General features: G+C 37.1%; 1 protein-coding gene across 1 annotated transcript in view; it reads left to right on the top strand.

Annotated features, from left to right (window-relative positions):
• The window catches only part of ca16b (carbonic anhydrase XVI b), a 152,182-nt gene that overhangs the window by 105,135 nt on the left and 28,417 nt on the right, over positions 1 to 18,630 (top strand). Inside the window, exons 5-8 of the mRNA XM_044121238.1 lie at positions 2,427 to 2,522; positions 9,856 to 9,922; positions 12,807 to 12,964; positions 15,639 to 15,831. Of these exons, the coding sequence (XP_043977173.1) occupies positions 2,427 to 2,522; positions 9,856 to 9,922; positions 12,807 to 12,964; positions 15,639 to 15,831 (514 nt within the window). The remainder of the gene's footprint in view (positions 1 to 2,426; positions 2,523 to 9,855; positions 9,923 to 12,806; positions 12,965 to 15,638; positions 15,832 to 18,630) is intronic.

The raw sequence follows: 18,630 nt of genomic DNA, 5'->3' as shown, positions 1-18,630 counted from the left end.
TATTTGAGGACCTTTCCAAGTCAAGATTCCAGCATAAGAAGCCATTTAGATTTCAACTTATCTGGACAAATAAAACACACCGTTTTCTCCATACCTACTGAGAAAACTCTGCCATTTTCTCTGGCATTTCATTAAAAGTGTCCCACAGTAGACAATTGTAATAGTTTTGAAAGAAAAACTTTTTCTAAATCTTTTTTTTTAAAGCCTTGAAAACCAGGCTATTTCTATTTATTAGTGGCAAAAATATCTACAAAAAAGGAACACTATAAATTTCTGTTGAAATATTCAAAGTATATTTTTTAGAAAGACTGATGAGTGATTTAAAAGCAAATGTGTGCAGCGTTGTTTGAATCACCCAGCTTGTAAAACTGCTCTTCTCAAGCATGAATATTGCTGTTAAACAAATAAACAATGCACATTCATGGTTCATAAAATAATTCTTAGAAATACATAAAATTAGGTTTTCATGGAAGAATCTAAGAAAGTCGGTCTGTTTTTGTGGTTAAAAAGTTAAATATTTAACACTGACTATTACAATAGGAAAATGTTGAAGATATTGACTACGATGTCTTCAAGTTATTTCTGTTAAGTAAACTCTTCATATCTTGTCTTGAACAAACTTTTTACAAATTCCTATGAAGTTTAATCTGTAATCTTTTCTCAGAATTCATGTTTTATACATTTGTTCAGTCATACTAAAGTGACTTTTAACTTCACCTCTTCTTGCTCAAACTCTTGGAGGAACTTGGAAAAAAGAATGAAGACAGATAATTGTGTGTGATAGAGAAGTGTGAACATATATCTGTTAACAATGAAATTCTTTGGTGACACAGTGGTGAAGGAGAAATACATTTGCCTTTCCCTGATATAACATCTTTGTGTGCTGAAACGTATATTTTAGTCGTTTTTTCAGTTCTTTGCTCTACATTTTGTTGTCTTGGGAAATCATGCCAAACCTGACTTTGTTTTTCACCTTTGCCGTTTAAATGGGACATGGAAATGCACAGTGGCTTTAAGGTTTTTTTTGTTTTTCCTCTCACTTTGTGCTGGAAATGAAGAGTGAGGAATAAAAAGAACTGGATGGTATAAACCGACTTGAGATTAAAGAGCGATTCTGGAGATGTGAACAGCACGTTCCTACGCTTTTCAGAGGGCTCAAAGATTTGTCAGACCACCTGTCTGTTCTTATTTAAATCAACATTTTTATCTGCGCCTCCAGCGCTGAGAGTTTGTCAGCTCTCTCCAAACATACATTAAGAAAATGAGTAATCAAGTGATACAGGATTCCTTTATCGACTCCTATGGAAGTGTATAATTGAAATGCAGGTTTTATAAAGTGTGTTGTTAACAAGAACGGGTCACATGAGCCATTCTCAATGAGTAAATGAAGGGGGGCAGCCCTAATGGGGTAATGTAGTTAATAACATCTGAAGGGTGATGAATGGCCAGTCCTCTTTCTTGCTGAGTTCTCAGACAACAAATTAGTTCCATTAAAGGCCGCAGTTAAAGGAACTCTGAAGGAAGCTGATTAACTGAAATTATTTGGATTGAGTCATTTTGAACCTGGTTCGGGCCTGAAGAGTTTGTGTAAATGGGACTTATCCTTGATTATATGCTTATTTACTTATGTATTTTAAATTTGTTGTCAGCACAGTCAATTGTGGCTGTACGTACCCCGTGATTTTCCTTTGAAAAGAGGGAAAAAGGGACACCCCAGCCTTTAATTAAATCAACATCTTGGTCCTTTTTTTCTTATTGCCAATTAACTTGGTTCAGTGACATGAAAGGCTTTTTTTCAATGTCAGAGGCCTGACAGTGAGATGATTGACAGCTCCAATTGCTACTTTTAGAATCATTTGCTGATTTTGATCAGGGCCACCATAACATGACTGCCTAGAAATGAAAGAAGTGGGATTATTTATTTTTTATTCTTTTCTTTTTTTCTTTTTTTCCCGTGGGAATAAAGCTAGTGCCATGACAGGTATGTGATATATTCTGTGTATGATGTGTTTTAAATTATCCTCAAGCTTTGTTGTGAAATCAGAAGCAATGTTGTGGGTGATTTAAGGTAATTGGGAGTCATGATTAGAGGCGTATCATTCTGTTAGATCTTTCCACAAGAAGGGGGTGGGGGCATTCCCCCCACTTTTTCCTCTTGCCTCGTTACTGTGTTTGCGAGGACGGTCGCCCTAAGAAATGGGATGCTGTATTTCTTTGGCAGCCTCCCGGAGTGGCAGCGCGCGCACAAAAAAAGACTGACACAGATTATGAGAGATTTATAGGAGTGATAAATACTCCCTCTTTTCTGCCCCTCAAAACAGCTTTTCATCAGCTTCTCAGCAGTGTGTCCAAGGTGATTGATGAGGTGACTCCTCCTTCTCCTTGTCCACTCCTAAAGCTGTCCATGCTCTGTTTCCCCATCCCAGATGCAGATCTACCTTTACAATTCAGACGACTTTGACAGCCTCAACGCGGCCATGAAGGAAAGACGCATCATCGCCGCCATGGCTGTCTTCTTTGAGGTAAAGTATCTAAGCGAAAGATCTATAGTTTGCTTACAAACTCTGAGAATATAAAGAGGCATATGTCTGTTGGTATAAGCTGCATCACCACATTGCTCCGCAAAGGAATTCGACTTATTTGTTTATTTATATTTTTACATCGTCATATTACAAGAAAATCAAAAGTATTTCATTGTAATTGTATGTGATAGATCAACACAAAGTGGAGCGGCGTTGTGCAGTGAAAGGACAGTTATACAGAATGGTCTTGATGTCACCAACATCTTATCTCATTGTTGGGAATATTGTATTCCGTTCCATCACACATTTAAAGCTTTTTTTTAAATGTTGGCCAGAGTGTTCAATTTTGGTATTTTTTCTCTATATTTTTGCTATGCATCCCAAAGAGGGTTAAGTTGTGCTTTTTATTCCTTTATTTAGGTATCGTTTTGATCTTAATAGTTTCTTTAAAATCCAGATTTTTTTTTTATTTACTACTAATGGTTGTGTTGAAAGATTATTCTAGCTGAGTTGTGGATCTCTGCAGCTCCTTCAGAGGTACCTCGGGTCTCAGCTGTTTCTGTGATTATTGCTCACCTTAGGTTGTTTTTTTATAACCTAACCCTGATTTAAACATCACCACAGCTTTATATCTGACCTCCCTGTTTTGTGCCTTGTTCTGCACAATGCTATATATTCACTTATAATCTCTAACAAACTTCAGAAGCCTTGAAAGGAGCAGCTGTATTTATTTATACTGAGATCAAACTGCACACAGGTGGGCCCTATTTTCTAACTAAGTGACTCCTGCAGGCAGTTAGTTGTGCTGTATGTTATTTACTGGTTTCAGAGTAAAGAGACTCAGTACAAATACACAAAAAACAAATTTAATTTCCTTGATTTGTTAAAAAAAGAAAAAAAAACATTGTTCTTTTTTTTCATATCCAAACCATACAGTAATTGTGTTGGTCTATCACATGTAATGTCAAGAAATTATATTAAAGTTTGGAGTTCTAATATGTCAACATGTAAAAAGGTAAGAGGGGTGCAGATACTTTTGCCAGTACAAAAACAACTTTCGCAAGTTCCACAATTTCCATGCTTGGATGAAATTTTGTTTCTCCTTGAGGGTAAATTGCTAACATTTCGGTTAATTGTACTTCATACTAATTAGCAAATTTCAGCATGCAAGCAAGCTGAGTAGTCACATCTGGGACATTTATACATCTTGAAGAACTCACCAAATATTGCACGCAGACATTAGCATTCAGCTAGTGCAAGTGTGGTCTACGCAGCGGCGCTGTGCAATATGTTAAAACATCCTCATGCATAAAGGGTTCATTTTCCTACCCACAGTTCAGTTTTCTCAGTGGAATTGCTCCACTCTTGAGGATAACTTCTTTGTAACAGCTCTGCCTCTAGTTGCTTGGAGCACTTATGGAAAATGTCCTTATCCAGAAGCTTATAAAACACCTGTATCTGCATAATGAGAGTTTAGAACTTGAAACTTAAGAAGAAAATCTGATGTATAGAGTTAAGAGAGTGAAATCAATAACATTTAAATGAATATTTAATAAAAAATTAGCTGCAGTTCTTTTAAAAGGTTATGGACAGTTATTTTCCTGAAAGAGGTCCAGACCAAAGCAGACTGCTGTCATCCTAAATCAACTTTTGTGCCTTTAGAACTTCAGTGAGATTGCATTACTTGGTTGTTTACGCAAAAACCAGATGCCTTTGTTTCTTTTTTTCCAAGCAATCCTTTTGCCTCAAGTCAAGTCTGAAGTCACTAATAACTGATATTAACATTTGTACATCAGTTCCGGGCCATCTAATCTGCCTATGCTATTGGATTTCTGTAGGTTATACATTGAAATTATTTCCCTGTCAAAAGAATTATATTTGTTGACAGGAAAACCATTTCATAAATTTTTTTTCAGAAAGTAAAAGGTAAATTTGTAATATTACTTGCTTAAAAGTGAGAAAGTATATATTTTTAAACACCCCAAAATCATTTAATGCAGAGTTCAGTTCGAGAAACATCACTGTGTTCATTATTGTGAGCATTATGACACAGCTAGTTATAAACCATATATAAATTTTACTTGAGTCTGAGTCGTGGGCTCAAATCCCCATCCTTGAAAGAAGCCAATTGATATTTTCAAAGGAAATAAAGGTAGGATAGTAATGATCTTCCAGTGTAAAACACATTTTCAACTTTCAACAATTTAAAACTTTTTAAATAAAATATTTCACTTCTTCAGATTAGAATTGTTTTAAGACTGTACAAGTCTGCTTTGTTATTGACTTCTACCAGTCTAGGTTTTAGTCTCTGCTTCTGGCTCCAACTAATCTGGATTTATGCTAATTAAAGACTAGAAATTCATCTTTATATAGTTTTTTTTTAACAAAACTTTACTTATATAATCTCTAGCTCCCGCTTTAACATTTAAATGTGAAGCTATATTCATGTTACTACAATAACGGGGAAATAAGCGACATCTTTGAGATCATTAAATTATAGATTTGTGATCTAAATTATCTTTCACTTCCTAGTTGCAGAAATCCATTCAACCCTGAGTTCATAGTTGGTATTTGAAAAATAGCTTAGTAGATAGCACAAATTGTCTCCTGGCTCTCTAGACACATTGAGTCTTGATTAGGAAGATCGGTCCACATTATCGGTGAGTGTAAAAGCACCGCTGGGATTGTTTGAACTCTTAGAAGCTGTACTCACAACTTGAGCCTTCTTCTGTGTTACACTAATTTCTATTAGCATTTCCTTTACAAGTATTGGCAGGTGATCAATGCATCCCACCCTTCAGCCTAATAGTATACCGGTAAGGGTCAGAAATCTGCTGGAAGGAGGCTGGAATGGGGACACAGGTGTTTCGTAATGTAGGTCTGTTCTCAGACAGTGATGAACCGCGTGTGTGTGAGGACCTAAATGCCTCCACTGGGTCCTGACAGCCCTATTGCTTACTGCAATTAGCACCACCATACACAATCCGCTGAATAGCAGTTTACAGTGCGAGAGTTTTTTTTTTAAGCAGGCACACACACATTGGCTCAGATTTACCATTTCTAATCAATGACGAGAGTTCTTGCTGGGCTCCCAAAAGGCCTATTAAAGGCCTCTAAGGTGTGCATATTATCCACATTCAGCATTCAGTCCCACACAATTATTCTCCTCAGACTGACCTGAATTGATGTTGAGTAACAGTGGGGGAAATGGTCCCCATGTCCCAACAGTGTTTTGTCCAGTCTTGTCTCTTAAGTAGGACATTGGAGATATTTATTGGGTAAAAAAATGTCCTTGTCACTCCCAACAATTAAGGATAAGTTGAACAGATTAGAAAGGAATCTTCCTAAGGGATTGCATGATCATTAGAGACCTGAACACGCTGTGAGATTAAAAGTTTTCACTTCATAAAATTTAAAAAGATTCTTGGAAATCTTTTGGAAGAATCATGAATCTTTAATCGTTACATCAGTTTATCAAATATAAGCTTGTTCACACATTGGTGTCTTTGATGTTAATTTTCCTGACACATTTCTTGTTGAAGGTGAAAAAGCCTTCCATCAGTAAAGGTTAATTTATCCCAGAATATGCACCATGTTGAAAACAATCTTTTCATCATTATTCACCATTATACACATTGTAGAATTACAATGTGCTAAAGCTAAAAAATATATTTTCTACCCATTTTGGGTGCTGCTAATTATCCTTGGTTACCCAATAGGAGAGGACAGTTTGGATAGCAATGCTATTTCATTATTTAATAACTCATCTGTCGGATCCTTCTCAACTGCCGATCAGAAATCAGATCAAACAGTCGCTGCTCTGTGTGCAAGTCTGTTAATGTTGGGGCTGCAGCTCAGACTCCTGTTATGTTGAAAGTGATAAGTGTTACTAGCTCCGAACTAGTCACGTTTTTCTACCACACAATTTCACAAAATGTTCAGAAGAAGTGTGGGAATTCATGCGTGATACTGACACGTTCAGTTGCTGTTACATTAAGGGATGTGTGGTGCATGTGTGAGAGCAGTTATATACAGCGAACCACAGCACGGAGAGAACACTGAGATAGATGTTAACGTGGTTCGATGAGTATTGCAGAAGTATTTATAACTCTTGTGATACATTTTGTCCTGTTGCGACCACCAACCTCAGTGTTTGTGTAGGGCTTCATGTGATTGAGCAGCACAAACTAGAGCATCTCAAATGGATAAAGAATTAGATGGTGTTTTCATTTCCTTTTTTTTGTAAATAGTAACCTCGTACTCACCCTGCAGAGACTACATTTTGCTAGCTTAGCCACTGCTTTCCAGCAATATTTTTGCTCTATTCTCATCTCCCTTCGGTGCTTTATCTGTGTTTTCTCCCATTGAGTTCAATTTCTCAGGTTGAATTTCATCAGGACAATAAGCAAACAGTAGATGGATTTGTGAACAGTTATGTTAATTTTCTGTTCTGTTTTAACTTTAGTAACTTTAGCTTGGCATTTCTTTTTTACAAGACCGTTTACAGTCCAGGCAATTTCTGGCAAGATCCGTAGCATTGAACTAGTGCATTCCAATCGTAACAATCAAATGTTAGTGGTTGGGTAAAATTAAAAACCTCAATAGAGTCTACACCACCTGTAAGCAATCGTTCTCAATAGATAAGGGTCCAGACCCTCTGTATGAAATGTAGAACAAGGGGCTAGTTTTTACCCGACTAACATTTTGCAGAACCACCTTTTGTTACAGCTACAGCTGTAAACCTTTTAAAGTGTGTCTTTATCAACTTTGCACATCAAAACACTGACATTTTGTCAATACCTTTTTGAGAATTAGCCCAAGTTGGATTAAGGATCTGCAAACAGTCAATTTCAAGCTTTGTCAGGTTTTTTGTAGGACTACGCAGCCATAGCCCAAATGCACAAGAAGTATTTATCAATTTGAAACAACCAGAAAATAGAGGCTTTTTTTTTGTCATTTATCTCTACTGTTTCAACACAAAACAAAAGACTTTTTATAGTGTTATATCTGGAACAACTTGTACTTCAGCAAACACATATTGTGCTGCTTTTTTCATTATTTCTTCATTTTGTGTTTTGTTACATCATGAAATCTTCTGTAGCTCTATTGCTGTCTCACACCTGTGCAAGCACGTTTTCCACTTGCTTAACCTGTAAATTTTACATCACTGCAATGGTTCCTCACAAAATACCACTCCAATAAATCACGCTGACGGAGACCATCTGAGAATGTGAAGTGCTTTCATTGGAAAAAAGTGAAACTTGTAGAAACTTAGAGAGCAGACGCACGAAACATGAATGTTCTCACTTTAAATATTACATTAATATAAATTATTACACTTGCATTTTAAGTAGTGTGCTGAGAGATAGGTCTTTCACAAAGTTCTTTTGATACATCAGTAAAACTAATCCAAGACTTTGCGCGATAATATCTTATCCATTATGTATTTTAGGCTGAATCTACTGAAGTGTGTCATCCGAAGTACAAAAAGTGTGTAACTATCCAAACACTTATGGTCTGGACAGACTGCCTGCCTGCACGGCTGCTGCTGTTTGCAAAACTTACATTTCTCACTGCGAGGAGACCCACTACAGTCTGTTACCATTGCAAACTCCAGTTTTAGATGCTGTTGCCAGAAACTACACACTAACAGCAGATGACACAGCACAGATTCTCAGTCATTTTAAGGAAACAAGATATGAATGCATAATTTGTAGCTAGGCTTTGTAGGTAGTTAAAATGATTATCTCTCCAGCAAAAGCAAGCGGCTAATGATCAGTTGGATAGATCAGATTGTGAACTCAGCTCGCACAAATCAGGCATAACAGAAACTTTAGCATATAGATTATCCCATCATCATTGTACATCTTAAGGTTTATTAAGTAGCAAGTGAATGTTTTGTCCACACAATTGGTATGTTAGGGGCAAGAAAAAATTGGGAAGGTTCAAAGTTTGAGCAAGTTTAAGAAGGGTTAAATTGGGACGACTAGACAACGGGGTCAGAGCCTTTTAAGAACTACATCTCTTATGAGGTGCTCCCAGTCTGCAGTGGTAAGCGTCCATTGGAAATGGACACATGGACTTCTGATCTGGACCACGGTGGAATGGAAGAAGGTGTGCTGGTCTGGTTCATGGATGTGCATAGCTGGGGAACACATGATACCAGCATATGAAAAAGCCAAGCCAGCAGAAGCAGTTTGAAGCTTTGGGTAATGTTCTGTTTGGAAACACTCATGTCATCTACCTAAGTATTGCTGCAGATCTTGTACAAATTTTTAATGGATGCAGTATTCCCTGATGGTTGTGGCCTTTTTGTGTGCCCTGCTGCAAAGCAAAAAATAAAAAATAAAATGACTCAGGACTAGTGTAAGCACAGTATTTCTCATATTGCAGTAAGAGTAACAGTCTGATATAAGTGTAAAAAGTGAAGACAGGAATAGATAACGACACCTGCTGAATATCTGTTAAACATAGTGGTATGTTGCATGGAGACCTTACTTCACAACATGCTGGACTTAAAGCTGCTGACATCCTGCCTCCAGATCCTAATGGAGTCTTATGGAGTCCAGAGATATTTTGACTGAAAATAAAGCAACACATTATAAAGCAGGTGGTCATAATGTTATGCTTGATTGCTGTTTATTATAGAAAAATAATGATGAGCAATGTTTGTGCATTGTATTTATTTCATGACAATCTACTTAATCAAAATCTGTCTCACCTTATCTATCTATAATCTGATAATCTATGGATTTTGGCCTTAAAATCACAAATAATCAACTGTTGGAGTGCTGGCCAAAAAATAGCTGTTTACTAAAAATTTTGGTTTTTGCTGTCACTTTTAAACTGTTCAGGGATGCTCATAAAAGAGTTCATAAGCAGACTTGAAGTGAGACTCCAGGCACTGCTTCTAAGCTGTAGCGTTTCATAAAATGACGGGTTTGGTGGTTGGATTACATCGTCTTACACACATAAACTGGTTGCACTTCAGTTTAGGACCTGAATGTTTATACATACAAGTAAAAGAACACTTTTATATTCAGTATCGTCATGGCTATGATTAATAAAATAGTACTTTAAGACAATTTTTATTTTGCAGTTGCAGCTCTCTATTAAACCAATTATAACCGAAAATGTATTACAGGAACACAGAATAATGTTACTAGATGGTTTTAGGAGCAGCTGGGTTACAATACGTTTTATATGTTGCTCTTATACCTTCTCCCTGTGTTTTGTTCATGTTGATTGCCATTTTAGTTCTTTGTTTAAATTGCTGTACAATTCTCCTAATCCTTTTCCATAATCCCCTTTTGTCTTTGGACATTTGCTGCAGCTTGGGCAAAAAGACAACCCAGCTGTGGACCCAATCATCCAGGGATTGAAAGGAGTGGTGCACCATGGTAAGTAATGAAAAAGTACCCTCATGCAAAGTTAGCTTTATGTAAAAACAACAATATATCCGTGAAGGTAGATTAATATTTGGAGAGAGGATTGTTCTTTGCTTCTCTGAAATATTTGTATTTATTTTTTTATATGTTGTCATGCCTCATACCCAAATCTCCTTATCACAAAACATTACAGTAGGAATTAAATTTGTGTGGGATTTTCAAAAAGCAATTGACCCCTACAAAATCCCTTTGACATTGCTTCGTACTTGACAGCAAATGATCCAAGAGGTACATTTCTTTGGCAGTATGGATGTCGGAATCCGTACTGCAAACAAATAGTGATGTTCTCAGATTCAGCTGCTTAAATATGATGTCACACACACGCACACACACCCACACACACATATACATGTACATATATATATATTAGAAAATATATATTTTCTAAATTAGTCTTACCACAAAAAAAAAAAAAAAAGTGTAACTAGTGTAACTTCAAAAGCAGAATAAATTTGCAACATACTGCTTATCCCTTGGTAGGAAAACTCTGCTGGAGGAGACCTCCACAGAGTTTCACTCATAAACACAGAACTATTAATTACATCTGAACCTCATTTAGACCCCCCCACCTCCAGTTTGTGTCTTTTATATCCTCTCATGCACTGTGGCAGTTGCAAAGCCTCATACCCGCTTTTTACTATTAATGTTCTTTGTTATGTGCTGTGGCACGAGTCTTAATGACATCGCTCGTTCCATAAAGTTACTGCTGCTGGGTTGAAATCACTGTATGCATATTTACTGCAGATTGAGGCTCAATGTTTTAAAACCTGATGGTGGCAATGATTTTGCAAGCATTACTGTACACTCACAAGATGATGTTTGGAAGCGTATTGCAATTTTATTTTTTTTTATTTTTACTCTGATAGCAGCTTCACGCAGCTGATTTTGATTAAAATTTGAAAGGAGATGGGCATTTGGTGTTGGACTTGCAGGAACATGTGTGCTACTTGATATAGAAAAAAATATTCTTGGTTAAATGGCTGTCATTTCTAGAGACTATCACCACATATTTTTTTTAGCCTCAGGAAAATAAAATGGGTCACTTCAACTTGAAGTAAACGCAATAAAGAAAACTGAAGGCCCTCTTTTGTATTGTAATAAGTAAGGGGTGGAACATGGCTGTGGTAACTATAAGTGAACATACCATTAACACAAAAATCTATAACATTATCGAACTGCTTTTATTTGACAAAAAAAAGGCAACTATTCCTACAGCTGCTGAAATTATACAACATATAAATACTGATGGTCTTTAAGGCCTTATTGCCTGTAAATTATACCTTTTTAATTCTGCTTTGTATAAAATAACACAAGAAAAGCACCGTGATATTAGATGAACTATCTGCTTGGGTAGGACTAGTCCTTGACACAAATGTGTCTGTCAAGCAGCTTTCCAACTGCAGTTGCCTTACTAAGAGAGATGTTGCTCCCACATTAACTTTTTTTGAGCAACACATTCAATGTGGAGCAGTGGTTTACATATCTAAATTATGAATTAGATATGAACTAGTAAAATGTAACAATATGATAACGCTGTGAAAAAGTATCACTGTATTTACAGAAATATTTAAGATAATAATGTTTTGTTGGTGTTTTTAATAATAATTTTAAATTATATGATATTATGCATCAGTTGCTTTTTAAATACATACAAAGCATACTTTTTAAACATAACCCCTACTTTTATTACATTTTCCCACTCTTTCTATCATTGAAAGGATTTTACATTTTCATTTTTCCATTTACAAATATATAATAACTGCCTGTCTGTAAAGGGCTTGTGCCGTTAGGAGCGTTTTTGGGTTCATTTTCATGCTCAGGGACATAATGCTATTTGGAGGGGTCAGAGACTGAGCAGTGAGCCCCTGAATATTGGTGGACAACCTGCTCTACCTCCTGAGCCAAAGCCTGCCTGGCACGAGTCTGTGCTGTGCATATACACAGATGTTTGTTCTAGCACCACAGAATCCCATTTCCCCAGCTGACAAAGAGCTTGGCATGGATGCTGCAGCTTTTTGGACTCGCTTCCTGCTAGCTGCTAAATGCTCTTCGCCTTCTCCCCTGTTAGGATGGTTGCTTTTCCACTAGCTCGTTATCCCACAGTCATCCATCCATCAGCATCTCGGCGGCCCAGGAGCGATAGGGCACGTACACTGTCTGAAGACAGGGAGAAGAAAGGCCGTGCATACTGAGTTTGACTCAGAGTACAGATGAGGCAAAGGGGCGAAGCTTCCCGTGCGTCTGTTGTTTGAATGCAAACCACACCCTGAACCTCTGTTTCTTTAAAGATAAGGCCATAGGCAGTGAGAGATTGGATTTGATGTAAATTCAGCTTTGTTTAGGATCCTGTCATTATAATTCTAGGAAAAACAAACCTACTTCCATAACCCTCACAGCATATTTACAGGAGATAAAGACGTCTTCCTCTATATGTTTTTTTTTTTTGGTTTGTTTGTATTTTTTCTGCTCAGCTTTGCCAGGTTTTAATCACACAACAGAACAAATCTGCTAATCATAATGATCTGTCTTAATCCCTGTGGCCTAGCCACAGTTGTTACATGGAGCAGAGCGCACTGCCACCCAGCCACAGATCAGCTGTCAGGGTTGGCCATCTTATCAGACTTCCCTGCTTTTGCGCCTCTCTCAGCCCATCTCACTACAAAGATCTGGCCTGGGTGATAACAAGTACTGAGGCTTTTAACTACTGCCCTTCCATGAGAGGAGGTTTCAGGAAAGCTGTAAAAACGCCACAAGGAGGGTGAAATGGGGCCATGTGCAGAACACCAAGCTTTAAAGATTTGTGTACTAACAAATTTTAATCCCGTGCCTCACCCAGAAAAGGAGACCAACCTCAGGTCATTCATCTTGAGGGATCTGCTGCCTTCGTCGGTGGACAGTTATTACCGATACACCGGCTCTTTGACCACTCCGCCCTGCAGCAAAGTAGTGGAGTGGATCATCTTCTCCAGGCCCGTGTATCTGTCCCACTCACAGGTGTGTTAACTCCACTCACACACACACAGACATGCAGACCTTGACTGCTGTATTCGCCTCACACACTAAGATCCCATTTGTGGATCAGTTGCAGTCCACCACTGTGAACGCACAAGCAATTTTCCCTCATGTGCCTCACCTCCTTAGTCCCTTTTGCACATTTCTCTCCAGCTCCTTTGCATATAAAACCATGACTGCCTATGCAGCGCATGATTAAACAGGACAGTTGAGCCAATTACTGGTATTTGACAGCACCTACTCTTATATAGCAGGGAAAATAAGTATTGAGCACACAGTATTGGTTTTTCACTGTAATGTATGCACATGAAATTTAAACCAGATTTTGGTAACAACTTATGTAACCCACACAATACAAAAAAATCTAAATAAAATAGTTCATAAAGTTATTAAAAATATAAATATTCAAATGCCTACTGCAATATGTTTAATACTCATCAGAAGATCTTCATTTGGTAATACCAGGTTTAGATTATCTCTTGTACGGAGAAAGTTGTTGCATGTTTTACATGGTTTGACATTTGACCCATTCTTCTTCACAAATATTAAATGTTTTATGGGTGACTTTTATATGATCTTCAGTTCTTTTAACTTTGTATTCAAGTTAAGTGCTTGACTGGCCCATTCCTGCAGCTTCATTTTCTTTTTCTGAAATCAATTGAGAGTTTCCAAGGCTATATGTTTTGGATCATGTCTCCCTGTGTATATGTGGAAGAACCAGTCGTAAGACTGCATTCTCTTAAAGTTTTAGATATGCATCACCGAAGGACCTTCACTGTTTTAATGCAATTTTGCTGCATTCAAATGCATGTGATACAGTTTTTTTATGAAAACTTCCAACACTGGCATCAGTGACTCCTGCATACTTACATGCAAATTTGGATCCACCTAAAATGCAGCAGACTAAAAATATGGTGCACGAATGACACCAGTTAGTAAGTAAACTAATGAGGTACCACAAGAAGAATGTCCTTAAAATGTTTGCAGTGACAACAACATTAATGTGATTACAGTAGAGACTTAAAATTGGATTAGAATTGGTTTCCCTTCCCTTAAAATCTTGGTCTTACTATAATTTTAGCCCTGACTGTAGCATTCCTCCAACTATGGAGTGTGCATTTATATTTAGAGACTTAAATTTTACTCTTTCTGTGACCTGTCCAGGTGTTCTGCAGCAAACTTTAACAATGCTTTTTAAGTATTTTAAGCTATTGGTGAGCTGTGTTTGGCCCTTGGACGATTCTTCTGATTTTTTTCTGCTTCTCAACCAGAAATCCAGTGAGGAGCACCTGGTTGTGGCCAGGTTATGGGGAAATTGTTTTCTCTCTGCTTGTGGATTTCGCTCACTGGAATATTTATAAGTTTAGAAATATGCCTGTACCCGCGGTCTTAGAGAGCTCTTTGCTTTTATACATCACAAGAGGCTTCTTGTATCTTGATAATGAGAAATCTTTTTATAGGTCATTAATTAGGACTAAAGCAGCTAAAATTAATTCTACATATATATAGCAGCGTTCCTTTCTAAATTCTGACAGATTTCAGACATTTTCTTGACTCAGAATGCCTTTTTTCTATTTCCTTCACTCAATGTTCATTTTATATTCCTGTGTCAATTAACTTTGTTACAGTTCACTCCATTTACAGACTGTTTTGTTTGTTCTTTGTACATGCAGATTACTGCATTTGTTAGCAACATCTGTTTTGAATTTCACTTCCATAGCCCTTAAAAAATACATTTACTGAGATAATGTATTAAATAGCTGTTTTACTATATAATATTACTATATAATATTGTGTTACACTGAAGCAAGTCATCATGCAATCTTGGTTGTTTAAGTTAATCAATTTAAATAATTTATGTTTCTACAGTATCCACCCAGTGTGTGATCATGAAAAATGCTGCATTTTGCAGCATTTGCCTGTGTGCTTTAAAACATTTTACCTCCAGCTGTTATTGCTGTTTGTGATTTTGAGAGATAATATATGCCAAATCACGCCCTGTGCTTTTTTTTTTTTTTTTTGCTGATCCCCTCCTTTCTACAGTGCTTTGCAGCATCTTTTATACATACAATTCTTGGGTTACCCAGCTGCATATTCTCTAGTGCATTCTGTTCCACAGAAATGTGCAGGGCTCAGTGGAATATCTATGAACTTGCATGAGAACAAATCTTTTGTTCAAAAATGATTTCTGCTGCAACATTATTGACCACCTCTACAATGTTTGTGACGCTCACAGATAGTCCTTTATGAACCTGTAATTCATTTCTCCAAGCACCCATAGGACACATTGATTCCACAGTATCTGTAATGTGTAGTCATTACAGCACACGGCAGGAGATCATTCTTGGCAATCAATGGCCACAAATTTGCCCCATTGAGAAGTTACAGCCCAGCAGGTAGCCAGGGTGATGATTGAAGTCTGTGCCTGCTGCTGCCTGTGGTGTAAATGTTTCTTGCAAATACTGCTCTCCACTTGTGAACATTCAGCTACTGGCAAGTGACTACAAATGCAGTGCTGCATGATATATTATATTTAACACATTCATGTGAACATTGACTCGCTCACACACGGCAAACGCGCACCCACGCACGCACACGCAGGAACGGTAGCTCTTAAATTTTCCTTGATAGCTATTCTACATTTCTCTCCATTCAGCTGGATGCTTTTTACTCCATCTTCACTACGGAACAACAGGACCACGTCAAGTCTGTCGAGTACCTGACAAACAACTTCAGGCCCCTGCAGGACCTGAACAATAGGAAGATTTTTAAGTCGGCTGTGAAAGATGCATGGCAGAAAGATTTGACTGAGATATTAGGAAGCCCACACAGCACAGAGGCTTCCAGAGGTAAGATTTGTTTTATGTCTCAAAAGCGTTTATTTATTTATTTATTTTATATATTTATTTATCATTTTTTTAGAACACTGCAAATTGTCTGTTATGTGTTTCACAATGATTTGTCTTTGCCATTATCTGCAGATGTCTGTAAAGAAATTGGAAATGTTTTCTTTGTAGCAAGGAAGCATACTTATCCAGTAAACTTTATTTGTGTCCTCCTTATTTTGTTGTTTCAGCAGCAGTTTAAAAGTTCCAATTAAATTTCATTAAAAATTTATGCAAATTTATGAGAACTCATGGTAACATTAATAATGGGTCCCTCTGTTTTGTTTAATGAGCACTTTGATGCATTGCTCTAGAAAAGATTGAAAAAGGGAAAGGCAGAAGTTTTTTTACTCCCAAACAGAAAAAGTTCCTCCATATAAACAAGTTAAATATCCTTTTTCAAATAAGTTGTGAAGCACATGTAAGTCAGCGGCTCACAGTTTTGGTCTTTTCGTTTTTTGGTTCTTTATTAAGCAAGTTTTTTCAGATTAAATAAGATTAATTTGGGATATGTATTCCACAAAATGGTTAGGCAAATCTTCTAGTACGTGTGTTACGGTAAATCCTGGTCTGGCTCTCAAACATCGTCTAGCTAAAAAAAGCACGTAACAACACAGCTAGTTTATTTTAAAGTATTTCATTCAAAAATAAAAATAAAATGGAAAGGAGCTCAAATTCAGTATCAGAGGTACTTTACAGAGTTTAGTTTTTTTATTCAAAGCATTTGATTTACATGCCTAAACTAAACTTAACCACCTTCAGGTGGTGGTTTTGCTGTTAAATGGGAAAAATAAGGAATGGAAAGCACACAAAATCTCCTTTGTCATTTTAAGAACATTGTGTAGCTACTCAAAATCAAACACTGGATGAAAGTAGTACATTGATGCTAATGCTTTTTAGCATATAATGCTAAGATTAGCATCTTTAAATTTTTGTGAATGAATTTTGTTTCACTCATATACTGTAGAAGTTGCTGATTAAAAGTTGCTTTTTGGGGTACACCTGACGTAACACATAAAGAAAGAACATACAAAGAACCAACTACACCCGAGCCCTGATCAGAGTCTTTTTGCTTGTCTTTTGTTCTTTTATGTGATCGTCTTGCTGCGCTTACTTTAACAGAGAGTGCAGGAACTGAAGAGACTAATGAGAAAGGCTGCTGCTCCCTAAATTGGTGTTGTTGGTGTCTGGTGGGGAGAATTGATTGGGAATGCTTGTGATGAAGTTGGAGCACTCTAAAAGGGCCGATCAGCAATCATCATTAATATGTGGCATTGCTAAAATAGACCCATACAAATTAAGTTGTGAAATTGCTTTTGTGGTGTTATGTCGCTGGGCAGGATGAATGTGGGCCAGCATATCTCGCATTTTCTCTTCTTCTCTTTTCTTTTTAGTTATTTTCTGCTTTGTTCGTCGACCAGTCGTGTTTCTTTGGTCTCAGATGTAAAACTCTCTTGGCATTCTGGGCTGTAAAAGAGACTTTTCTTTCTTAGGAGTGCTATCTCTTGAGGTTGTGATGTGTGGAATATTTCATGTTATTTATGTAGTAAATTTTGGCTTGTAGTTTTAAACAGTATGAGGCTCATGGCCAGTTTCTGAATGGATATTTTCTTTTACATTCATGTTAAAGATTTTTGTCCCATTCTCCTTTGCAGAGTATTTTTTTATGTTACTCATATTGGAGGGGATGGTCTTTTTAATGTCATACCACTGCATCTCAGACTTTGGTACGGACATGGATTAGGACACTCCTAAGCCTTCATTTTGCAAGCAATTTGTGTTGGATTTGTTGGTGTACTGTGGCTTATTGATTTGCTGCATAGCAAAAAGTGAATTTGTGCTTAAAGTAGCAAAAGTATTGCCAGACATCTCCTATAAGATTTTATAGTCAAAGGCATGATTCTCACAAGACTTTTTTTTTTAACCATATATATGGGTGTATGAATTACTTTCATCTGGTTCAGGAATTATTACTATTATTTTTTTTTCTTTTTCTTGGAAAGGATACTGAAAAAGGAAGACTATTTATGCTCTGAGGTTGAGTGATCAGAATATCAACGTTAGACTACACTATAGAGCGCACCTGGTTATAAGCCGCACCCCCTACATTTTTAAAGGAAACACATTTTGTACATACATCAGCCGCACGGTGCATAAGCCGCATGTGCCTACATTGAAACATGAGATATTTACAAAGAAAGACGGTACACAGAAAGTGTTTTTAAAGTTTTAATAATATGCCGTAGCTTTTCTTTCTGAACAGCAGCAATATAGCAAAACAACATAGCTAATAAAACAATAACTAACAGGGCTGGTTTAAATAACATATGAGAGCCGTCATCCTCTTCCTCCTGTGCACTGAAACCATGGAAGTCTTCTTCCTCAGTGTCTGTTTCCTTCTTTATCGGCCAGCTCGATTGCTTTTAACTTGAAAGCTGCATCAAATGCATTTCTTCTTGCATACTCCATGATGAGGGTCTGTTCAAGCTAATTTTATTCATGCACAAAGCACGATGTTACATTAGTCTTCCTCTACAGATATATTCCAGCTGTCTCACGCTTACCTTTTCTGCTCCAGCGCCCCTACTGGCCGTTAGAAAAAAAATTCATAAATAAGCCGCAAGGTCGAAAGCGTGAGACAAAAGTCGCAGCTTATAGTCCGGAAATTACGGTAAGTCACAATGACTGATTTTGACATAAGCAAAACAGTTCAGCAGGAGCTTGGAAGGTCATAAAAGCTATTATTTTAGGAAACTGTGGTAT

The sequence above is a fragment of the Gambusia affinis genome, linkage group LG07 (genome assembly GCF_019740435.1).
Source record: "Gambusia affinis linkage group LG07, SWU_Gaff_1.0, whole genome shotgun sequence".
In the NCBI taxonomy this organism is placed as follows: domain Eukaryota; kingdom Metazoa; phylum Chordata; class Actinopteri; order Cyprinodontiformes; family Poeciliidae; genus Gambusia; species Gambusia affinis.
Note: the sequence above shows the minus strand (reverse complement) of the source record. Positions and strands in the feature narration are given on the sequence as shown.